Genomic DNA, 27127 nt, shown 5'->3' with positions numbered 1-27127 from the left:
GTCTTTATTTTCCAAAGGTGCTTCTAAAATTTGATTTTGACAACAGTGGGAGATTTTTCTTTTCTTTTCCACAATGGTTATGTATTTGTCCCCAAGCTTTGAAATGTTATGGTAACCTTTTTGTCTAATGTATTGATTGCTTCTAGATTAAAAAAAAATCCTATTCTATCAATACATCTATAAATTTTTATCTCTGAGACCACACTGATTTAATCAATTTTTCTGGGTAAATACATACTTAAAGGATATAAAAATTAATGGACAATTATAAATGGGAAGAATGTAGTTAAGTTCTGTTTGTTGTGTCTACAAATAAGAAAAATTCATGGTGTAGCTTTATTAATTAAAGATGTAAACTGAATTAGAAAAAAATGTGGAAATTGACTTTACATATAAACTCACATATTTCAAATAAATACTAAAAAACTATGTTTATGAGCAACATTACACTTTTTAAACAAATCATACCTTGAAAAAATGGTAATGACAGGTTTTCCAGCTTTATAGGACTAATAATGAGCATTTTGATAGTTTAAAACAATATTTTACTTTATTTATTTTCCTTTAAATACACTTTAAAAAAAGTTAATTGTTTAAAAATATATTAAATACAAACACTCACTTTTTAAATGTTACTTTTTTTTCTATAGGACTTTGGAGATGATGGGTCCTTGTATATTACTAAGGTTACCACAACTCACATGGGCAATTACACCTGCTATGCAGATGGCTATGAAAAAGTCTATCAGACTCACATCTTCCAAGTGAACGGTAAGAAATGTGGTGTTGCTAAAATTATTTTTTGCTTCACCAGATATTCAAAGAATGTCATAGTTGATTGGGAAGGCAAGTCTTCATTATTTATTTATGTATTTATATATTTATTTATTCATTTATTTATTTATGACAGACACTGTTAATGTAAAACCTATTTCAATTTAAAAAAGTATTTGAGTGAATAAATATTGTAAACTTGCACCACTGTTCTGATCATGAAACATTACGAAGTAACTCATTCTCATTGGAAAATTAAACATTAGGAAATTCAAATTACTTTTTCAGCTTGAGAAGACTATCAACAAATAGGCAACCATACACATTTTAGAAACTGAAAGAATTAAGTATTTTAATACTTTAGTCAGATCACCTAGTTAGTTGATCTTATTAGTGATATAAAAATGTTATTTATGTACAGCAAATTGTATAGTCTTACTGGTTAATTTAATGGCTATGGACATTGGTCAAGTAGGCTAATATAATTCTTACAATCAGAGCTTCATTTTGTCTCTGATTTAATTCAAATTTTAGTTATTTAGTTGAAGTCACTATGTAGGATTACAGGTAAGATTAATACACACTGATTCACTTTCATACTGACATATATATATATATATATATATATATATATATATATATATATATATATAAATTTACTGTGTGATTTACAAAAAGGAGCAGAAACTTGACTTTCAATAGGAAGAGCAAGATGGCTGGTGTGGTTAGTTAGTATGAATTAAAAGGAGAGCGGTGGATATAAACTTGGAGACGTGTTTTGGGGTCATATTACATGGAACCACGTGGACCTAAATACTTAGATTCCCATTCTATGTGTAATGGGAAGCCATCACAGTATTTCATGTATAAAGTGGCACATTCTGATTTGTTTTATAATGATTAGAAGCACTGAGATATGTTAAAAGACTATTTTAGTAGTTTGGGAAGAGAAAATGGTGGCTTAAAATATAATTGAATGGTGAAAATATAAAGAAGTGCTCAGATTGGAATATATTTTAAAAGTAGATTTCATGATATACTGAGGAATGGCATGTGAGTATGAAAGAAAGGGAATTAAAAAGAAAAAAAAATAACCCAAGTAATTTGAAGGAAGCATTTGGATATATGGGCATAACATTAACTGCCATGGAGAAGAAGCACATTTGGAGATTGAATGAGATTAATATAATTTGTTTTTGTTTCATACTTTTTTTTTTGACTAATTAACTTCAACACTCTTATCCAGATGGAAGTCAAATATGCAAGTTAGTATAAAAGTCTGGAGATCAAAGGGGAGTGACAGGCCAAAGTTGTATATTAAGATAATATCAAAGTGTAGAGACTGTATTTAAAGCCATAAATCTGAGCAGGATGAGGTCATTTTAGTAATGAGTATAGATGGATGTGAAGTCCAAACTTTGGAGCTGAGGTTAGCAAGTGGAGAAAGGAAGACACAGAATGAGCACCCTGTGATGGGAAATATGTCCTGGAAATCAATTAAGAAAATGTTGCCAAAAAGGTTGAAAAGATTGGGGAGTTCACAGTTCGACACTCAACTCAATTGTCGTCACTCAACGGAAGCTGATCGAGGCCTTATTTTTAGAGCAAAGTCAGTTGGCAACTAGACATGGGTGAAGGCTTATATATTGGGTGCCTGGACCTAATTACCATGTATGTGGAGGGGGGTTCCCCCCACACACCAACAAAAACTTTGGATACCAGCAGGGTGTCCAAGAATTCAACTCAGTTATGACACTCGCTACCCAGAGAGAGAATCAGATTCCACAGATAAAGGGTTTAGTCCTACAAGACTATACAATTCAGATACCAGCGGCAAGCCCAGATTGTCGTCTGTGCTTCTGATCAAACCCCTAGAGATTCCAATGACCCTTGACCCCCTCCAAATCAGAATGCCAATTTCCAAATCCAGGTTGTTATCTGACCAACTGGCTGTAAATCAGAGGTTCTCATACCCCTCCTTGGGATCAGTTAATTATCTAGAATGGCTAATGGAACTCAGAGAAATATGTTACTAGATTACCTATTTATTGCAAAGAATATTAAAGTATTAAAAAATATGAATCAATAGTCAGATGAAGAGATACAAAAGGTGAGGTCTGGGGCCTGGCAAGGTGGCATGTCAAAACATTCTGGTTCTTTAATGTGGATGCTTTCTGGAAAAAAAAGAAAGGACGAGGAAGCTGTCCTCCTGGGTTTTTATGGGGGCTTTATTACAGTCATAATTGACTAAGTCATTGGCTATTGAAAATGAAATTCATTCTCCAACTCCTCTTGCCCCCTGAACAGGGATTTCAAACCTCTAATCACATAGTTGATTCTCATGACAACTGGCTACCAACCTTGGGCGAGATCCAAAATCACTTCATTACCATAACAAAATATACTTTCATCACTCTCAACATTTAGGAAATTCCAGGATTGTGGTAGCTCTGAAATGGGGATGAAGACCAAATATATATTTCTTATTATTAATCACAATATCACAACTTGGAAACCAATTTTTAAGGAAACCAGTGAAGAAAGCAGGCAAGATGTGAGGGAGCTGATGTATCCTGTCCCCATTGGTCTCAGATGTTTGCAGCTAGACTTTCAGATATAGCAATTGTGCCTGAGGATACACAATCTTGCAGTACAGGACAGTTCTATATGGGGAGGTCCCCTATCAAGGTGCTGTATCCATGGGGAAATGGTTATTGTTGCAAGTCTGGTCCTCACCTCCTTCTTTGTTGTAATTGTTTATAGACTAACGGCCTATTTGACAAGATCAATGCTCTGTAGTCCCCACCCCCCTGGTTCTGTCTTTTCTCTCTTATCCTAACTCCCAGTCCTGGTTCTTTCTGTCTAATTACCAATCATGTTAGAGTACTTGGTCGTTTTTAAAGCAGTACATGGCTCATGTTCTACCTGCACCAGAATCACATGAAAAAATTATCAAAAATGTAGAACCCTGGGATTCACCACGACTATGTAGAAATTTGATTTGAAATCTGCATTTTAGCAACTTCCCGTTAAATTGTGATACTTAGTACAGGGTGAGACCCATTGTAAATGGCTCTTTACAATGGTTCTTCAGGAGTTTCTGCTCCTCATTCACATCTGATGCAGGTTTCTTACATAACTCACTCATTTGCCATGCTTCCAGCTGGGAAGCGCAGGAAGAAAACTTTGAGCCAAACTGCAGACTTTCATGTTGCAAGATGTGCCCTGAGCCACGTTAGGGAAACTCAGCTTCCTCGTTTCATCCCTTCCTGTAGATGAATTGTTTACTTTCTGATTTCAGGTTTTTCTGAAGTGGAATGTGGGAATAAAGGAATAATCAACTCTCAAAAACAGAGCCCACTCTCTGCCACTATCAGTCTTAACAGTATTAATTAATTAAGAGGAATTTAATACAATCTTCCCCCCCACCCCATTTGTAGGAAATACCTTCCAAGACTCCTCCCAGGGGTTACCCGAAACCGAGGATATAACTGAACCCTATGTATGTTATGTTTTTTCCTATACATACATACCTATGGTAAAGTTTAATTTATAAACAAGACACAGTAACAGATTAACAACAATAACCAGTAGTAAAATAGAATAATTATAACAATATACTGTAATAGAAGTAATGTGGATGTGTTCACTCGTGTTGTTACCGGAGTAATTGCTTGGTCCTTTTGCCAATGCAGTAAAGAATTACAGATCAGCAAACAGCAAACATGAAGGTATAAAGAAAGCTTATTAAGATACATTCTAAGGGAAGAACAAGCCAAGTCAAGAGAGGCAATGGCCGCAAAGGGTTTGGGGTTTTAATTTTGTATTGTTGGCATTGAGCCAGCTCTGCATGTGATGTACAGACTTGGGTCATTTGATTGATATGTGATGTGTAGGCTGTATAACCCATTCCTTTCTATGCATGCCCTTATCCATAGTGCACACAGAAAAACCCATGGGGTGTGGGGGAGATTGAAACCACAATGCTAATTTACTGTAACTATATTATAATGAGGCTGAGGTTAAACCAAGGGTAAGCTTTAACATTCTGTACAGGCATCAAAAACCAGATAATTCTAGATAGATTTTACTTCCTTTTTTTTTTCAGGATGTTCTAACTAAAAAATTAGTCCTTGGGGTTTGGACCTAGGTGGTCCCTGGGAGTGGACCTGGGCACTGCAAAGTGCTCATTACATTACTGCCCACCCCTCCAGTCGCTCATGCCTACCTTCTGCCTAATAGTTGACGGGATCCCATGCTGAAATCTTCTAAAGGCTCAAGGCTTTCTGGCACAACACGTTGCCATTAATTGGAACATGCTTTCTGTTTATGTTTTCTACCCACATATTTAATGCCTTTTCCATCTTAACTAAGCACTTATCATGCATTGTGGCTGTAATTTTTGCAGTTTGAAGTGTGACAACCAAACTAGCAAAATTTCTTTCCATTCTTTACAATTTCACGGATAGATTTGTTCTTACTGTAGATCTTAGCAACCTCAGCATAGTTTTGTTTTTTTGTGTGTTTTTTTCTTTGTTATTTTCTTTCTTTCCTTATTAAGTCAAGGCCTTTCACCTTTTCACTTAAAGGAAACACTGTACAGCATCTCTTTGGCATATCAAATTGCCACCATCACTACTATAGTGCTTTGGGGCCATTATTAAGTAAAATGAGGGTTACTTGAATATAAGCACTGTGATAGCGTGAGAGTATATCTGAGAACCTAGATGGTTACTAAGTGACAAAGGAGCAGGGAGTATATACATGGTTGAGACTCTGGTCAAAGAGATGACTCATGTGACAGACAGGTGTAGTGGGACTGGGAGAGATTTCCTCACACCTACTCAGAACCTTGTGCAATGTAAAACTGATGAGTTGTTTATTCCTGGGCATCTTCTTTTAATCTTTTTGGACCTTGTTTGACCACAGCTAACTGAAACTGTGGTAAATAAAACTGTCGATGAGGAGAGGCAACTGTATTAGCAGTGATTGCCTTGGATGAACTCTAATGTTTTCCCTTTGCTAGAAACAAAGGTCTCTGAACTTAAGAGTAAAACCAGTCTCTTTCTATTACCTCCTACTACATTTAATCTACTTCAGAATCCTTGCTATAAATGTTTTCATGAGGGATGGGATTTGGTAAGAGGAACAATGATATTATCATTGCTGAACATAGGTTGAAAGTGAACAGAGAAATAACTGTGGTAGCTGGGGTCAAGGGAGGGAATTTTATAAAATTACAGATGTGACCATTTTTTTATGCTGTGGTGAATAATCCAATAGAGATGTAAAGCAGCTTCTTTAACAGAAAAAGGCGGGGATGCAGTAGTCGAGTCTTTCAAAGTCTGATCTAATATAGTTACATTGATTTGTCTTTGGAAGATGAATAGTTAATCTGTTGAAACAGGGAGCAAGACAGACTCTTTAGAAACAGGTGTTCAGCATGAGAACATGAGGAAATCCTCTTTGTATTGCTTGGATTTTTGTTGTTTTTTCAGTGCAGTGAAGAATACCAACTACCCTGTTTCCCCGAAAATGAGACCTAGCCGGGCAATCAGTTCTAATGTGTCTTTTGGAGCAAAATTAATACAAGACCCAGTCTCATATTGTAGAAAACTGTGTCTGATAGTAAAATAAGACTAGGTATTATTATATTATATTATATTATATTATATTATATTATATTATATTATATTATATTATACCCAGTCTTATAGTAAAATAAAACCGGGTCTTATATTACTTTTTGCTCCAAAAGATGCATTAGAGCTTATTGTCTGGCTAGGTCTTATTTTCGGGGAAACACGATGTCGAAAATGAGGAGTCTGTGAGAACACTCGTGGTTTGAGGAGAGGAAGAGCTATAAAGTAAATGATCTTTCAGGGCAGGGGGTGATGGACATGGCAGTATGCATATTGGATGGATTTTTGGGTGTCCTTGAGAAGATACATATTTGTTCTTCAGGTGTGGTTGGCTGTGAATTTGCAATCAGAGCAAGAAGAGATTTGGTTTTAATCAGCATTTTTCAGGTGAGTAAATGGGAGACAAATAGGCATGAGGAAGTTAAGCAAGTTTGCAAGAGAATGATTATAATAAGGGACCATAGAATAAATGGCAAGGTAAGGAATGCGGTAGGTAAGAAAAGAAGTGAGATGATGAGAAATGTAAAATGAAGTGAAAAATTGACTGGGTTTTCCAAGTTGGTCAAATAATAATATGATGGCTTACTACAGAGAAAAGAAAACAAACAAACAAACAAACAAAATACCTTCACTCAAAGCATTTTCTTAAGGCATCTGATAATTCTGTTTATAAGAAATATTTTTAATTATGTGAAGTCTGTATAAAAGAACGTATGGAGCATTAAGGTTTGATAGCTGTTAAGGCAACCCAGCTGTTCTTCTAAATCTAACTTGCCAGTCCTGGCTTTAACTGAAAAGGAGAAATGAAGTACAAAATAACAAATTCAAATTCAACCAATTTGATCAAAAACTTGTTCTACTACATTTTTATCAAAGGGAGACAATAAGTGCACTTCAAGAAACATCTTTAATATTTACACCTATTTGAAGAAGCTAAAAATATGTACAAAATGCATTTGTATCAGTAAGAGATTACTTTTGGCTGCTATAACAGAGACCCAAAACAACGGGCTTTAAAAAGATACCGGTGTGTTTTTATTTTGCATGGAAGAAGCCTAGATAAGGTGGTTCAGGATGGTCACTGTGGGGACAGAGCCAGGAGTGCAGTTTCCAGGCTCTTGGCCTCACGTGGAAAGGTGCTGGCTTGGGAAGTAAATGGCCATCAACTGTGATTGGATGGTCATCAGCTGTGGCTAGTTGGCCATCAGCTGTAACCAGCGAGCTATTGGCCACTAATATAACTGCCATGGCTATGCTAGCAGCAAATGGGGGGCTAGCAAGAAGATGGTGGCTGGCAAGGGCGGATTGCAGTTAGAATGGTGGATTTCAATTAGCATGGAAATTGCAGCTAGCAAGGGAGGTTGGTTGGCAGAGAAGTAGACAGCAGGTTGCGGATCGTGTGGCTCCTGTTTCCTGTGTCTCCAACCCAGCCGCCAGCGAGACTATAGTGGTATGACTCCCCTATCTATGGCTCCATGGGTGTTCCTTTTTGGCCTCACCACGGTCTTATGTGGGAAACGGGAGCTGAGACCCCGCATGACACCCTGCATGATGTCACTCTGTGATGTCATTGTTCTCCTATGCTTCCCATACTATGATTAGCACCCGGTTTTCATTCATGATGCCATCCCTTCTTTTCCAAATGGTGGTGGAAATTCTGATCATCGTGTTCATATTTCCACAAAGAAAAAGGAAGAGAGAGGAAAGAAAAATAGCACCTGGCACCTGAGGCAGTGCTTTTAAAAGAACTTTAGTGGAAGCACTTACAATAAATAACACCCATTGGCCCTCTCTAAATGCAGAGATTACAAAGTATATTTCTTTGACCTTAATCCACAATGATTAGGGGTTTAATTAATTACAAAGACAGAAGGAATGGGGAGGGGTGATACATTTTGTAACTAGCCATTTTTATCACAAGTGTCTAGAGAGTCAAAATGTTTTACAAAACAGTAATAGAATAATGACTGTTAAATGACAAAATTCAGCCCAGTAAATTTGGAGATCTAATTGGCTTTATTAAGCAATTCATGAATCAGGCAGCACCCCATCTAGTAGCTAGAGGGGGCTCTGAGTTTTATGAAATTGAAATGGAACTTTATTTTATTTTATTTTTTATAGAAAGAAGGGGGGCGGGCAAGAGAGCTATTAAGAAAAGTAAAGACAGGATTATTTTTGGGCCAGAACATCTTTTCTTTCGAGGAAGAAAACAGGAAGAATTTGTATTCTGCAGATCGCCTCTTTTTTTCTATGGGTGATGGTGACGGCCCACATGACAGAGTACCTTACTGGTGCTTGACCAAAAACTTTCGGACTGACTGGTTAAGACCACATTTCTGGGAGAGGTTTGAAAATGCAATTAGATCATTTTGGTATTAGATCAAAATGGTATTAAATCTAGGTTTAATATCACAGACTTTTAGCATGAGTGATGCCATTTTGGGCCTTTGTTTTTTTTCTTTAATATAACACTTTACAATAAAATATTTTGAAATGGTAGAATTAGCTATAAAATAGCAGCCCTATAAGTGATTTGCTAAACAAGCCATTTCTCCCTTTTGTTGTTGTTTCTCTTTCTTTTGGTTTTATGGTGTTTTATATTTGGCATAAGAACTTTAAACATATGTTTTGTGTATAAATAAGTATAGTAAACTTGGGATCACTCAGAATATTGTCATAATTCAATCACAAGAGAATAGTTAGGAATGAGCTTTGACAGTGGAAAAATACAATGAAAATGCAAGAAAATGCAAATTAGATAGCCAAATAACACAGTTATGAACCCAATAAATCTCTAAAACTAGTTTAACTCATTTTCCATTCCCCATCCACTTTTCAGAAAAGGTTAAAAAGACCTCTAGAAAATTGTATTTTCATAGAGGATTTAACATATTTATCTTAACAATTTGTCAATTAGTAATAAAAATAAAATATATCATTGATTACCATAAAAGGTCTGAAAATACCACAAGTTAATGGAATTTGTAAAAGAGTATTTTTGAAGTGCAAAGTCTATTTAAATATCCCAGGATGCAAGTCAAATAAAAGTCTATCAATAGCTCTGTTTCTTTTCAAACAACGCAAAATTAAATTATTGAAATATAGGAGTGCTTTTGTGTCCTTGTCAGAAAAAACATTATGTATAAATCAAAGAAGCTTGACTCTACCAGTGGAATTCATTTCATGCTTTTCTTTTTCTTTTTACATAAAGTAAATTGTCTTTAGATCTTCAGTTTATGATGCAGAATGTTTGAAATTTTAAAAGTTATTCAGTGTTTACAGTACCCTCTGGGCGGAAAGCTTGTCCATATTCACAATAGACCCTGCTATTTCTCTCTTCGTTCATGGTATTGTTTAAGATCCCACACATAATATCAAGTGGATTTTTTTTTTCTTTGTCATGTCAGAAATTTCTACACAAAATTGCTTGTTTTATAGGATGTCTGTATAGAACGCTCCTATTTCTCTCCTTCAAAGTTAGAAAGTGGCTTAAGTCTAGGACAACGATGGGCTTCTTCATTTGCATCATAGACTTGAACTTCCTTACCCACTCACAGGCAGCCTTCCCTGCTAAACTTTTTGCATAGCCAAAGTGCCAATGGGAATAAAACCTTCCTGCAAACAGTAACATCCCGAAAGCAGGAAGTGAGAGTCCTAGTTTCTCCTTCTCTCTCCTCCCCGCACAATGAGTTATTAGGATGAGAGAGAGAGAGAAGCCTTGAGGGTTACTCTGGCTCAGTAAATTTCTAATTGGCATTCTTGGGCAACCAACATCAGCAACTTGTGTTAAATGCAAATTCTCCGGGCAGTGATCACCGCACCTACTGAATCAGAGGCCCTGGGCATGAAGTAGAACAATCTGTGTTTTAACGAACCCTCGTGATAATTTTGACAATGAAGTTTGAGAACTACTACCCTAGCAATTGCATTCCCTAGAAACATGAGAAGTAGGACTATATGTTCCTTCCTCATCGTCTCTAGTTTTATTCTCTTAATTTTGACTTGGAACCAAGCTTATAGTGATCTCAGTTATTTCTTTGGGTGGTGTGAGATCAGACGTGTATCAAATCAGCCCGCCCTCTCATAAGGTCCTTCAGCAGACAATCGTGATATCTTGCTCCAAACTCCACACTGGGCACTTCAGCTCTAGTAGAGGTGTTTCTACAGTTTGTTATTGCAGGAACTAGTATCTCTGTCACTCTTAAGAACTTTATTTAACACAGGAAGCTTAACAGCTGCACTCAAGGTAGACCAGATGTGCCAGGGATTTAATGCACCCAGGGATCGTCCTTAACCAATGAGGGACACAGGTCAATGGGTGAGAAGCACGATTTCCCACTTATTCTGTGGGAAGATTCTGAGCTGCGTTGTACATAATTCTTCAAAGCATCCACACTGAAATTGAGTTTTTTTTGCTCATAGTGATGACATGCTCATGAATCTCATGAATGCACCTTGCCGGTTTTTCTTTTTCTTTTACTTTTTCTTTTTCTTTTATTTTCTTTCCTTGCTCTTTTTCTTTCCTCTATCTTACTTTTCCTACTCTCCAACTTGTGCTTCCTAGGATCACTTCCCAAATCAACTATCTGAACCAAAGTTCTTTTCTCAGAGCTCTTGCAGACACTCCTACTTAGACAAGTCTTTACCTTAATTACTCCTTCTGCCCTTTTGTAGCTCCCCCTGAGAACACTGGTGGACACTATATGTTCACTTCTAGAAGGCTTTGAAATATGATAGAACAGTACATTAATTCCTTAACTCCAAGGCCTAAAAATTATTTCTCTCTATTATTTCCCATGCTAAATTATGTCCATTTACACTGTTCAGTAGAGCTTTTCAGAGCTCCTGCAATTAGATTAAATCATGACATAAAGATACTACAAGTACGCAAAAGCAAGAGCATAGAGATGTTTAAAATTTCACATATAATCTGATTATTAAATTCCCGGAAAGAAATAAAACTTCAAAGATTAAAGTTGCAAATAAATTAGTCCAAAATAATTAATATCCAAAATTAAATTATTCTTCTCTTGCAACATAAAGTGTAAAGAAAGTCCAAAAGTTTTAAGTACAAGTAAAGCCTGAAGAATCACTTTCTTCCCTAATTTCCTATTTGGTTCCCTTTCAGTGAGAGAGGTCCTTCAAAAGTTTATGGCTTCAGGACAAATTCAATATGTATACTGGGCTACGGGGCTAATTCTCACTGGATTTAAGTGTACAGTCATGGTAATTGTTTTCAAATGGTCGCATTAGGTTTTTTGGTTGTTTTTTGCTTGTTTGTTTGTTTTGCATTAGTTCTTTATTCATTATTTCCTTGTATTCTGTCTTCTTGGGCTACATAATTTTTAGAACTCTATTTTATCTCTATTATTGGCTTATTAGCTATACTTCTTTTTTATTTTATTTTTTCAGATGTAGCTCTAAGGTATATTTACAACACACAACTTTAACTTATTACCATGTATCTTCAAATGCTTCACAACTTCACATATAAAATGAGTACCTTAAAATAGCATACTTTGATCTCTCCCCTTTCCATTTTTTGTGATAATATTGGCAAACATTTTACTTCTACCTATGTTATAAACCTCACATACATTGCTTTATTTTTGCTTTAGTAGTTAAATATCTCTCATGGATATTTTCTTTAACTGCCAAGACTTCTGCATTTACCCTTTCTGAGCCCCCTCATTCTTTCATATAATTTCAAATTTCTGAATTTTTCTTTAGCATAATGAACACCAATTAACAATGTAACATTCAGGTCTGCTCTTTGTCCTTGAGCCATTCTGTGAGCTATTTGTTACCTATTCATGAGATAAAGTATAGAATTTATGAGTAAGCTTTGAAAAAATTTTATTTTTATTAGTAATTTCTTATTGCTACATCATCTATGTACATGATCTTCTTTTCTGGTAACTGTAGAAATTGGAGGGAAAAACAAACAAAAACAAAACATCCCCCACTACATATAGTTTTAGAATTACTTCCCTAAGGACTTGGCGTCCTCCACTGGATCCTCTATGTTTAATAGGTAACAGGAAACAACGCATCGGTTGTGTGTATTTTATTGGACAGGCCTCCTGGTAGCAGATGACCCTTTGCATACTTACCTGAACTCACAATCAGTGCATTCTGCTCTAAGGGAGTCTGAGAAAGGGAAGCTAACTCTGGGCTCAGAAAGAGGAGGGCAGACATTTAATACACATCTAACCTGACTTCCCCACAAGAACACAGTGTTCCTAAGGTTTCTAGGAGAAAGATCAACCCACGCAGAGTGTCATCTCTCTCAGAAAACTTTGAAGACAATCATTGTCTTTGGGAGCAGGCACTTTGGACCCAATGCCACTACGGAATTGCTTGCATCTGTGAAACCAGGTCCATAGGGATTTCACCACCATTGTTTTCACTGGCATGTATACTTTAGCTGATTCCAAAACTCAAACTGAGATTAATGTTACTGTAGAGCATGCCTTCAGGAGCCCAGCAGAGATGAAAACCTCACTGTGAGCTCCACAATGTATCATTTCTTCAGTTTAGAATGTTTCTCGATTGTGTGCTATATTTATTTCTCCTATATTTCCCCCTGCTTCCAATGCAATTTCTCTTAGTCTTTCCATTATATCTTTCGGGGGGGGGGGGGTTCAGCCATTTTTATCGTCTTCTTGATTTGGACTCCTTCCTGTTTCTTTTGGTAGGGAAGTATGCTAGAAATAAGTGTCTTCTTTTTTATTTCTCTTTGCTTTCCGGCCCAAACATTCTTTGTTTCCATGTATTTCTCTATATTCTCCTGTGGGATCTGTCATAGTGAGAGATTTGAAAATATTACATTTGAGTCTGTCAGAGATATTCACAGTTCAAACAAATATGTTCCACCTTGTCCTTGTGGATTTGAGTAATCCCACCCAGGGGCTATTCTTCCATTAGAACAATATCTAACCTATGCCCACACATGATCCATCATTATCTTGCCTAGAATCCTTTTAGTATGTTTCATCCTGGCTGTGACTTCCCTCAGAATCTCAATTCTGTAGATTTCCTGGCATGTGACCTGTGGTACAGTGGATAACTCCTTGACCACCTGTAATTACTGTCACTTTGAAATACATCCAGGGATGCCATGAGAATTTGATACTGCTCTTCTGTCTTTCTAACACACTTTATCCCCAAAATTTGCATAAACACTTGATCGAGATCTATGAAATAGTATTCTTATTTTTTTTTGTATCCCTAACTTATTTATTTATTTATTTATTTATTTATTTATTTATTTACTTACTTATGTGTTTGCCCAACTTCACATTTATGAGGTCAGGTCACATCCCTCTTCTGCTTAAAATCCTGTATGGCTCCCAATGTCACTCAGATTAAAAGCCAGTCTTGAGTGTCCTTCAAAACCAAAGCTATTCTGATTTTGCAGTAGCTTCCTATCCTGTTACTCTTTCCAGGGTGCAGACTCTACTCCAGCTGCACCCAGTGCTCACCGTTTTTATGCCCTTAAATGTTTCGTGTTGGTTATTCCCTCTGCCTGAAGAAACTTTCCAGATTTCCACAAGGCTCAGTTTCAACCTATCTCAACTCTTGGGTTAAATGTCCCTTTCTCAATGAAGCCTATCTAGACTACACAATTTAAAATTATAACTATTCCCCACCTTCTCCAACTTGACATCTCTCTCAACTTTATCCATAGCACTATTACCTTCTATCAAGTTGCATATACTATTTGCACTGTTTTTGTTCCCCTCATATTTTAACATCTTTGAACTAGGCATGCATTCTACAATGTATGGTTATAAAAAGCAATGTGTCTATGAAACAGGTGGATCTTTTTCTTTGTTAGTGGTATATAAATAATATCATCTTAGATTTAATTAACAAAGGTAAATTATTTATTTAATACATTTGTAGTTTATTTGTAGTTTATTTTGAATCTCTCCCACCAGAGAAGATCCCTTCTCTCTCTCTCTCTCTCTCTCTCTCTCTCTCTCTCTCTCTCTCTCCCCCTCCCTCCATCCCTCCCTCCCCTTCTTCCTCCTCCTCCCTCCTTCCGTCCCTCTCTCCCTCTGTTTTAGATGCCCTAAGCAATGCCTTGCACAGCTGTGACTGAATATATATTTGCTAAATTAATGCACATGAATAGATGAATAAACATTTCTCATTAGTTCCTGCTTTAGGATCCCTTTGAAGAATTACTCTAGTCTGCTCTCTGAGCTTTTTCTACTCTCCTCTGCTGTTAGATTGCTGGGGACTGTCTATGGTTTTATTAAGTAGACAGCTAAAACATTTTCTCATTTTGTATTACTACCTTTGTTAAGAGCCACCTCTCCATGGTGTGTGGTGTGTGTGTGTGTGTGTGTGTGTGTGTGTGTGTGTGTATTGAACTTCAAGATCTAATTTTCCTTTTCATATCTGGTTGCTCTGTCTTCTAAGACATTCCCCTAAGTAAGTCTGACTTTTCCAGTTTCATCAGTCTTTCTTCCTTTATGCTGTTCTCATTTTCTACTATTTGCATCCTGATGGAAAATTAAGGAATAGTCTTTGAACTGCTTTAGCTCCTCTTTAACATCCTAAGCAAACCTAATTCTTAGAGACAGTGGAGGTATCAAAGTTTAATTGCTGTCTTAGGCTTTAAGTGTTTTTCTGCGTCCAGTCCTTGAGACTGATTTCTCTAAAATAACAGACCTCTTTGGGTCATATTTGTTTATTAATAAAATATGTGATTTTCCTTGGGTGAAGACATCCTGTACATCTTTGCAATCTTAAACCACAATCAGAGTTTATACAAATAAGGAAATCAGAGTCCAGGTTTACCCGGCTGTCTGAAAGTAGAGCATTCTAAAATGTAGAAGCATTTACCTCAGAACAGATCTTGCTAATGGATGCACACAATAAGTGGCGACAAAGTACAGATGCTCAGAGATACAGTTCAAAGCTCTGGCTCAGCTTGATGGTGATGTTCAGTGTCCACAGTGCCCAGGGAAGGGGCTTGGCGGGGCCACTCTGGCTGTTTTGGGTTCCCACTGACTCTTTAACAGCTCGCTGCAACACAAATACTGAATGCCATTCTCGCTTTACACCTGTTTTCATAAAAAGGGAAAATCTTCTTTAGGATTTCTTTTGGTTAGCGAAAAACAGGTACTGATGTTCGTGTATAGTAAAAGAAAAGTGGTGTAATGTGAACTTTCTTAAAATGGGGAATACCTGTTCTTGTTACCACGTGACAGTGGGCTGGTACCCCAGAGCATTGGAACAAGCTGGTCTTTATAGCAAGTTAGCTCTGTGAGATCCCTTCTTTGTTTAACTAACGGTAGTTAATGGAATTTGGGTAGTCAGTCAGTACTGTCTACCTAGGGCTGCTGCTGATACTTCAATTAATAACCTATACTTAGTCCTTTGTACCATTAATGGAAATTAGCTGCCTAGGCATTAAGAAAAAAAAAAGCACACACAAAATTGCTGACCATAAACCTGGTAGAGAAACATAGCAAAACCACTTACCGATACCTAACAAAGGACCTATCTCTGCTTTAGCCTTGATGGAACTACCATACCAAAGTGTACCTGTATAATTTGAAGGTGAACTATGATAGTTCATACACAGGGTAACCTGTCTCCTAAGGTCTGTATTTGTTAGACAAAACTCTGCAGAAACAGAACTATTCACTTGTGGGAAAAAAAAAAAGTCACTCCATGAGATCAAATCTAATTAGGCCATATCTATTAAAGCTTAAGGTCTAAAGCCCTGTGCTGAGTCTGCAGCATATAGAAGCCAACTTTCCTATTAAAAAAAAAAAAGAAAATCAGCTCCGAGGCATTATGCCATCAGGGCTCATTTACCCACTGGAACCACTGCAAAAGTTGTGATTCCTCCTAGTATTAGTGTGTCAATCACACTTCCTGTGAATTTTGCATGGTTTCCTAAAGCATCCGATACTGGGCATTTAGCAGATTAGTAAATAACACCATTCGCTTATGATCGTGTCTTTTGAACTAATTGAGAGAAAAGATGCACTAATGAGTCACATAAAAGACAAAATATTATCTGAATACAGAAAAGCTGCTTAGAGAACATGGTTGAAATATAAGGCAATTATTTAACTGCCATAATTTAATTTCCCCCAAATCATAAACATTGCTGTGGACCTCAGTACTTGGAAACAGAGCCAATGCCACTAATTTTTCCAAGAGAGTTGAAAAGAATGCATCTTCTTTGCAGGTAGACCCAGCATGTAAGAAGGGAGGAGCGAAATATGCTCAGTCTTTCTCAAAACAGATGCTCCATCCCTCTACTCACTTCAGGACTTAGTAAGAGCTGAGGAGAGAAAAACTCCTCTACAGGAATCAAATGGTGTGTGGAGTCTTTCATTAACAGGAGCAAATCTCTCAGGTAGATGATGCATTCTCAGGTACCACTCTTCCTTATTGACCTATGATTGACTCATTCAGCCAGAATTATTTTTTGGTTTAAATAAATATACTTACATACTTTTATGGGTAAGTGAATGTACTGAATCGTGTTTTCTTAAAAATAATTATAAAATTATTTTATAATTATAAAAATATATATAATTATAAAATAAAATTATTGTCCTTCATAAAATCATGATCTGATTATGTCCATACTCATATTTCAATTAATATAACATGGTTTACTGGGCTAGTTTACATAGGTCAACACCAGTGATATTTCATGGATTACTTCTGTGTATACAAGTACTGGATAATGTTACGAAACACTCGTGAGGTGGTCAGCACTTAAAGAACAGTATAATGGCTAATTAATGTAATGACACTTGTATAACAAGAGAGTCGAAAGAAGGTTAATGTGATAATGAGGCTTATTTGATCTTAAAGATTTAGCACGAGGGCACTCTCAAGATAGCTTAATTGGATTTTAAGCACTTTTTGCAATTTGCATGTGTACTTGTTAATCCTTATGTTCTAAAAATAAATTTTACTTCATTTAAGTTCATGAATTTGCCTTATCTCTTTCCCTGTGTTGTTTTACTGTTGCTCATGATGGAGTTTTCTTGAATTTTTCATTTTATGTGTATTATTTATGATTATTTCTTCCATATTCTGCTTAAATTATAGTTTATTTCAAAAGAATAAAACATTTTAAAATTGAAAAACAATAGCTTAATATAATTCAAGCATTTATGACCAGTTATGACTGGACTCATTAACTAATTTTTATATCATTTAGTACACTTTATTGTACCATACAGTATATCAGTAAATTTGGTTTCATTCTTTGACAACTGTGTCATTTTTAAAGTTGACTAAAGGGAAAGAACATTTCAATTAATTTAATAATGAAATAGAACATCATTTGTAGCACTAATTTAGTCAATAGTATACTGTTTTCTGGAGCCCTGGGAAAATATAAAATTGTATTTTCACATTCTGTATTTAGGTTTTTATGAGTTCTCCAAATTAATACCATTTTATGCTTTTCTTATGCTTATGAGTATTATCATTCATTTACATGTTTTTATTACTCATTCCTTATTTCTTTTTCAATGCAGTTTACTCTTGTAGCACATTAATTCTTAAAGTCATCAAGACAGGATTACTGGCATGGGTGGGTCTCTCATTGTCTCTGGTCTATGTAAGTCAGATCCATTTTCTAAGGCTCAATTCATATTCCATGTTTTACATGAAGGTATCAATGAATGCTGAAGCTCATAGTAATCTCTTCTCCCTCAGACATACTACATTACTAGATTTTTTTTCATTAGAAGTAATTAAATTTTCAAACCACTTTCCTTGTAATTTTTTTGCAATTAGATATCCAAAGAACACGGGTCATATTTCCTAAATTCTTTGCTTTCTCTGTAGACTTACAAATAGGAAATAGTAAACAGATCTTTTTTAATCTATTTTGTTTATTGAACAGGAAACTTTTTTTTAACATAATAAAGTAAATAATCAACTACCTAAATGGTAGGTGGACTGGTGAAAGTTGGTTACTCTAAATGTATCTACGTAGAATATTTATGTCTCAAGATATACTACCCCCACAGTGATGAAATCAGTGCTTGGATTAATCTCACAGCAGATTACGTCACTAATAAAACATTCTGGTGGCGTAAACAAGGACATAGTTCTGACCCATAGAGTCTTTTTGAAATTTGAGGTGTCAGATAAATCCAAAGAGGTGTGTGTAAAGTGCAAAAGGAAAACTGTTTCAAAATGGGTCAAGAAGACATCCTTGGCTTGCTTAAATTTTCTCTTAATAGCAGGATTGCCATTCATGTAGATAAATGACTATAGATGAGCATTAGGGAGAAAGATGAGGTCAGGCAAATAAGCATTTTTTTCCCTATAAAACCTACATATTGATTTATTTCAATATATTTATTGGGAATATGTTAAGTACAAAGGAGTTTTAATATAGTTTAGATTATTAGGCAAGCATACTTCAAAAGTTTAATGCCAGTAAATGCCCCATATTGATCAAATATTATAAGATGTTATCATTATTGCTAATTATGATGCATATGATGATTCTGATGATGATGATGAGAGACAAGATATACCAAATAAAAATGGAAAATCAGTACAGATTGGAAAGCTCTGATTATTTTATTGTTAATAAAGTGGCCTGAGAAGTTCTTGGCTTCTGGCTCCACATTTCTGGCTAATACAAATTAGTTTAAATAAATTTAGCCACAGGGGAGTACGAGGTTTGCTATATGCCAGAATCTCTAGTAACTTAGGGGTATGCTTTTGACAAAATATAGATAATTTTGTCTCTCATATGTTTCATAAGGGAGTAACAATAGAAAATACATCATTTGTGACTATCGGTAGTGCTCTATCACTGTTAATAGATAATTTATGGTATTAAATTTGGAGTTTCCTCCAACTCACTTTTTGATTTAAGACCACTGATTATTTTAAAATAAAAACAAATAACATGCAAGCAAAACACCCAATGACAGTAACATCCCCACAACTAAACCGTCATCTTCCCCATAGAATCTACTCTGTCAGAATGTCTTAAAAAATGATAACAAAAGAGATTCCTTAGAAAATATCTGGGAGTTTTGTGAATTATAACAATGTAACTGTTAATTACTATTGATAACATAGTGATTATTATATATTACAATTGTTAGTATCACTTTTGAAAGTGAATTTTTTAAAGTAATATAACTATTTCAAGGAAATAATTATTTATGGGAAATTTTTTAGAAGGAAGAAAAATATATTATTTAATTAACTGATATTTTTAACAAATATTTTAAGTTATAGTGTAACAAAACTATATGGTAAATCGTAGTGCCATCTATTGATAAAATTGAAAACTACAGTTTCTTAAGGAAAACTAAGATTCACATTTATTGGACTATGAGTACAAAATTGATGATTCTTTATTTTGTGATTATTGTAAATTATTATTGTATCATATTAAATACTAGAACAGGGTTAAAAATAATATGTGGGTGTATATGTACACATGTGTATATGTATGTGTGTATGTATATATGATTAATAATGTGATACTTATAATAAATGTTGATTATTAGTTTAAGTTTAGTTAGGCTGACTGTAATTCACTTGAATACTAATAAGTTTAATCACCAAAGAACATTAAGTTTGACATTAAGTACTTATTTTCTGCTAAAAAATTAAGCAATAAATACTTATATGGTAGAAGATGAATCATGTCCCATTTTTATTCATTCTATTTTAATATGCAAAAACAGTTTAATAAGTAAAATTGTGCCTACTTACCTTTTAGTACTCTATTATAACTATTTTATTATTTTTATTTTCTTTTAAATTTTTGTTCGATTATACATAATCACAGACTACTACTTGTAAAACTCTTAGCTTAGATTTTCAATAGTTTTAAATTATACCTTTAATTTTTCCAAATTTGCTACAGTATACATGGCTAGAACAATCTATGTGCTGTCTGGTCAAATTGTCAGGGTGATACTGGATAGTTTAGACCAGGGGTGTCCAAACTGCGGCCCGTGGGCCAACTAAAGCCCGCGATCCATTTTTTATTGGCCTGCAGCAAATTCCAAAAATAGATTTAGTTTACTTAAATAAACCAGGTGAGGCAATATGTACTTCACCTGGAGTGAGTGGCCCGGCTGTTTGTGTATTTTACCGCACTTAGCCCTTGGTGAAAACCGTTGAAAAAAGTTTGGACACCCCTGGTCTAGAAGATTTAGATTTGTAAAGATATATAATGAAGGGACAAGACTGCAGATCTTTAAAGGTATACACTAATTAAGAACCAAACTACGAGAAGAAAGGAGCAGAAAGCAGTAGTGATATCAATTGATCTCTAAGGTCTGATCAGATTACATGTTGCAGGTGACACATTCTACAGCATTAACAGGTGCAGCAGAGGGTTTGAAATGATGTGACAGACAAGAGCAGCAAACTGTAAAAACAAGCACAGCTTTGTTAAGGAGGAACTAAAGTGGAGGCTGGGGGGAAATCAGAGCCAACTTTGGCATATTATGATGGTGACTGTTAGGACATGAAACTGATATTAAATTAACTCATTCATTCATTTACTCACACATATGTAGTTTACCTATTTTATAACTGTAGGTTTTTATTATATATTGAGAATCCAGTAGTGAACAAATAATACCATAGTTATATTATTTGAAAAGCTTATTGTCGTTCTTGATGCTAGTTCAACCTCCCGTATATTGAGTACAAACTGCCTATTTCTCAAAAACAATAACAAACAAAACAAACAAACAAACAAAAACAAAAAAATTTTTCTGCCATTGGTCTGATCATATAATAAATAAAGAAATTTATGATGAGAAAACTATAATAGGACTATGAAGATACAATAATCAAGATGGTGTGATAGGTACTGACCTAGCATAAGCATGTACATCAGTGGGACAGAATTGAGAGAATTGGAGAAAGGGGAAAGAATGTTAAGTGGGAAAGAGCAAGGGAAGCACACACCTGTGAGCATGAGCTGTAACCCACGAGGTTTGTCTGGTACCCATATCAATTCTCACTGCCTCCAAACTTGATGAGGTTAGTGTCCCAAGATTCTGGCTCTCTTCTGTAAGAACTAACTGCATGTCATGCCGAGGGATTGACAAAGCCAAAAGGGAATTGGAGCAGTTGCAAGCTTAGCTGCTGCTCCACATCAACCAACCACATGAGCCCCAAATAAGCAACTGTATATGTGAGCTACAAAATCACACAGGGACCCTACCCCAATATTTAAAAATGGGTTCACTTGTGCCCATCAAACCTTAGACAAAATTAAAGTAACTCTTATGACCTATCTTAACTGAAAACATACAAGAGAGGGAATTCTTGGAAATGTAATTCAGCCAAATTGAATTACAGAGCCACTCATTATTATTTTGTTTTTACTTTTTTCTCACATAGATGGTAACATACTGTACTCACTGTTCTCCATTCCCCCCCTTATTTTTTTGGCTTTGTTTTTTTTTGAGCTATGATATGTTATAATTCTCATACCATAAATCATATCGTATATCTTATCTCATGATATGATATAATTCACACACCATAAATCATCTCATATCTTATAGCATGATATATAATTCTCATCATAAAAATCACCCTTTTAAGGTATACAGTTCAGTGTTGTTTTGATGTATTCCCAGAATTGTACAACCTTCCCCACTAATTCCACAATGTTTTCTCTACCTCAAAAAGTAACACTGTACCAATTAGCAGTCACTTGTCATTTACCCCCAACCCTCCAGCTCCTGGCAACCACTAACCTACTGTCTGTTTCTATGGATTTGCCTATTTTCACACTTTACATCAATCTTTCCTTTTTGACTGTCGGCCCTGTGGACTTCAAGCTTTCCAGAATCAAACAAGAAGAAAATAGCCTCCCTGAGGCTGTTTATTCAGATCATACAATACAATTGTGTAAGGTCAAATTCCTATAACAAATCCAGATAGGTAGGTAGGTAGGTAGGTAGATACATAAATACATAGATAAATAAATGGGTAGACAGACAGATGCATAGATGGATGAAAGATAGATAGAATCTACATATAATGTATATAATTATAACTATACCTATGTCTAGGTAGCTATATGTGAATAGTGATGTTGGATGAAAAATGTTCAACTATAACATGAACAGGAAAACTGGGAGGAGAATGAAGAAAGACAAAAAAGATAATAAGAAAAAAAGGAGGAACATGAAAAAGAAGAGAAAAAGAAGGAGGGACAAAAGTTGTCAGTGAAGGAAAAAGGAGAAGGGAGGGAAGAAGAGGAAGAGGAGGAAAAGCAATAAAATAGGGGACGGAGGAGTCAAAGTAGGAGGAGAAAGAAAGGAGCACATGATAATGTGGAAACCTTCATACAGGTGTTTAAGAAAGTATTGGTAAGATTCCAAATTCTGAGTGGCAAGTGAAGACCAGATTTAAAAAAAAAATGCAACAACAAAAAAACACGGTATTTTATGTGAAGTAGTTTAAATATTATTCCAAAAAAAACAAAAAGGAGTGATGTAATAAAGGACATTCAGTAGATTAGAGGTAACATCTTACTTTGAATTTAAAAATTTTTGCAGTTATATGGATAATAGATTTCTGCAGGGCTGTGGGAGAAAGATCAGTTAAGAGATTTTGTATTATTAAAGACTACAAATTGTGAACTTTCTAACTTTAGTAAGACCCTAAACTTAAGGTAGAAAAAAAAAGGATGCATTTGAAGGAAAATTAAGAATAAATAGGTTGCAGTAAATAATTTTATTTTGGATTGATTGGAAGGGTTGCTAATGAATTAGAGGGACCGATGACTCAGTTTTCTAATTTGGCTAGATATTCTGATTAATGTTGGTGGTGACCTTATTTGCAAATAAACTTATAGGAAGCATACCATTTTTGAGTAGAATATGGCATTCCCTTGAGAGATAACCTACACTGGTTGTGGGTGTCAGCAACAACCACTAGGAGTATGATAAAACAAACAGTCCTGCTTAGTCAGGGCACACATTAGCAGTGAGATATGTGAAGAGAAGTCCTGGGAAACCAGAACTGTGAGAATGAAGAGAGTGTGGAGGGACCAGGAACAAAGGATTGTCTGAGAACATCAGCATGGCATTTGGATTGATTCCGCTAGATGACTCATTTCCTCTGAGCTTCTCAGGATGGACTTCTCTCCACTACTGAAACAGATCCTGTTTTAGTGAAGATGGATCGATGATACTTTCATTAAACTTTTTGAGATAACCATAGATTCTTATGCAGTTTTAAGAAATGGTACAAAAATACCCTTGGAACTTTCTACCCATTTTCTCTCATAAGTAACATCTTGCAAAACTATAGTACAACTTAAGAACCAAGATGCTGCAATTGACACAGCCAAGATACAGAACAGTTCCATCACCACAAGGATCCCTAACATTGTGCTTTTATAGCCACACTCACTTCTCTCCTGTCCTCACCCCCTCATTAACCCCTGGCAACTGCTATTATGTTCTTCCTTTCTATAATTTATTTCAAGAATGTTACACAGATGTAATAATACAGTATATATCCTCTTGGGGTTGGCTTTTTTTTTTTTTTTTCACTCAGCACAATTACCTGGAGATTCATCTATGTTGTGTGTAATGTGTGCCCTTTTATTGCTGAATAGTATTTCATGATATAGATATCCCAGGGTTTGTTTAACCATTTACCTGTTGAAGGATATCTGGGATGATTCCAGTTTTTGTCAATTACAAATAAAGCTGCAAAAAAATATTCATGTAGAGGTTTTGATGTGAACTTAAATTTGTATGTCTCTGGAATAAATACTTGGAGTTTAATTGCTGATTTGTATTATAGTTGCATGTTTAGTTGTTTGTTTTTCTTTTAACTGACACAGTCCCTGTTCCATTATATATTATCACTAGCAATGTATGAGTGATTCAATTTCTTTTCATCCTTGCCAACAATTGGCATCATCACTATTTTTATTTTATCCATTCTAATAGACGTGTAGAGATAGCTTACTATCATATCAATTTGCATTTACTTCAGGGCTAATAAAGCCAAAGATCGTTTCGTGGGATAATTTTCCATGCATATCATAACCATACTAGTGTTATCACCATGAATGTTTTTGTTATATCTTCTGTTGTGTTTCAGAGAGTATTTCTGAAAATAATGGTTTTTGAGACTTCAAAATTGTGTATTAAAAGATCCACTAAATTTAAGGATCTGTGGAGTAGATATTAGTTAATTAGTATGAACTGCTGCCCCTTTCCAAAGAACTTAAAAAGTTGTGGGTTTTTTTCACAATACCATGAGATAAATAGGAAGAACTAAAACAAAAAGAAAAAAATCACAAAATTTTATGACCATAAGGATGTTGCTGTTAATTTATATTTTGCCTCCAACATTTGTTGCATCCTCTGCACTTTTATGAAGGCTGTAATAATGTGATCAGAGAGTTTTGTAATATTGACAAGAGGCCGCGTGAAAGTCATGAATATAAAAAAGACTGCTTTGGGACAAAGTTAGAGAGAAATTGATGGCTTTAATAATGTCAGAGACAAAAGGCATTGGACAAGCTCAGTAGCATTTAAAATATTTATTAAACCCAGTCCGTAATTTTTCATAGGAAAGCTGCTTTAATGACGAAGGGAGTCATAATACAAACAGAACAATCCAGATGCCACTGTGAGTCAGCACTACTTCAGACACATTTATATTCTTACCCTCAAGCTTTCATAGAGTCTTTTCTCACAGTTGCAGCTGTGTGAATAATTTGTGGAACAGCAGTGATAGAAGCCTTCAAAAGAATACAAGATAATGGCGTCAAGAAAAAGAAAAAAAGAAAAATACCCATGTTTACTTGTTTACATACCTGTGACCTGAAGATTCCCCTTAAACTTATTTTTGTTTTCAGTTAGAATGAAGTCAATGTATTGGGTCAATGATCTCTGCCTCTTGACTCTAAAATCAGGCTTCTACACAGATTATACTGTGTCCATACTTTCTGGCAATAGTGCAGAAACTTCTCAAGAAAGACTACAGAATGAAAGTGGAAAGATGAAAATAAAAAAGCAGGGCTCAGTATTATAGAGATCTATTTTTTCCATTAAATCCTTTCTAATATTCCATGAGGAGGATTATTAGATTAAAATAATTCTATCAGATTCTTCTAAATATTGAGAAAAGCAATGATATATTCTAATAAAATGGAATTATTATGGGCCTTTGAGAAATATATCCATCAGCCTTCACCTGGTTTTATATGTATCTATTATTATTATTATTATTATTATTATTAAATACTTCATGATTTTTAACTGTTAAATATTTACAACTGATTTCATATAAAATCCAAAGTTTCCAGAAAGAAACACCTAAGAAAATATAATTATACTAATAACACTTTATCTGTAGCTTATCTACTCTTTTTTATTTCTGCATTTAATATTTTTAGTATCAGAACCCCATTTCCATATCTAATTTCTATAACTACTTAAAAAGTATTAGCCTTATGTATATATCCTGAGAGCAATTCATCCTCCACATACAGTTTCCAATTATTTACACTTTATGCTCTAAGAACTGTTAGATAAATGAAATACAAAATTATTATATTAGTTAAATTTACTCACGTAGTGATATTGTTTATTTTAACTACATGATAGAAAAAAGTATTTTAGCTTCCTTGAGAAGTTTCATCTATTTGCGATGAATTACTAATACTTCCCCAAAATATTATAAGTGCACTGATAATTTATTTGACCTTTACATTTTAAAATAGAATTTTTCAAGGATCTCAAATATACCTCACATATTACTGCTAAAAGCCTAATTCAGAATTTATATTCAATTCTAAGTAGTCAAATCCCAGTATATACTTCTATGGGACCTTTCTTTTATTATCAGTACCAGGTAAAACAATTTAAGCCAAGAATGAATTTTTTTCCAGTGTTCCATTTGGTTAATTTCAAAACCTGAACTCAGTACTCAAACAACAGGTTAATATATAAAAGAGAACATATGAGAAATGAAGAGAGAAAGTCACAATGTGCTACACTCAGAAGTTGCTCAATAAATATTTATAAATTGTTCTCTGAAAACTCAAATGAACAAATCATATTTTATACTTTGCTTAAATTTTGTTCATGAATAAAATTTATATGTTTATATCTTCTTGTATTTCTTCCATTTTAAGTGACAGAAACTACCTTGGTCATATTTTGCAGAATAAAATAAAATAATATGTAATCTCAACTATTTAAATGTTTGTGTATATATATGTGTGTGTGTATATATATATATATATATATATATATATATGTATATATATATATATATAATATTACATTATTTGATATTAATATTTGACCTTATTTGGTAATATTATACCACATAAAGCCAACCAGTTTAAACTGCTTCCTGAGTTAGTGACATTGAATATCACTAGGAAATTTTCAGAGTATATAGACACTTATTTTTGAATATCATCTTTTGCTTAAAATATCAGGAGCCTTATTTAAAGGTTTTCATGATACTACACATGAATTGGATTCTAAACTCTTTGGTGTTCTTCGTCAGTTTCTCTTTTCATGCACTGCCAATAGAAAGGAAAGACAAGTTCATAGAGTGTACTTCCTAACTAAAAACTACTATAACAATGGCTAGAAATGTTCTCTGGAGGATTATTGACTTTTTAATTCCGGCTGCCATCAGTCCTCATTTATATTTCATAATATGTA

General features: G+C 34.8%; 1 protein-coding gene across 5 annotated transcripts in view; it reads left to right on the top strand.

The window, feature by feature from the left end:
* The window catches only part of FSTL5 (follistatin like 5), a 631388-nt gene that overhangs the window by 468570 nt on the left and 135691 nt on the right, over positions 1–27127 (top strand). For all 5 annotated transcript variants that reach the window (XM_074337776.1, XM_074337777.1, XM_074337780.1 and 2 more), the window contains one exon: positions 651–771. In XM_074337776.1, the coding sequence (XP_074193877.1) occupies positions 651–771 (121 nt within the window). The remainder of the gene's footprint in view (positions 1–650; positions 772–27127) is intronic.

This window comes from Rhinolophus sinicus, linkage group LG07, assembly GCF_036562045.2.
Source record: "Rhinolophus sinicus isolate RSC01 linkage group LG07, ASM3656204v1, whole genome shotgun sequence".
Lineage (NCBI taxonomy): Eukaryota > Metazoa > Chordata > Mammalia > Chiroptera > Rhinolophidae > Rhinolophus > Rhinolophus sinicus.
This window is presented reverse-complemented; position numbering and strand designations above follow the sequence as displayed.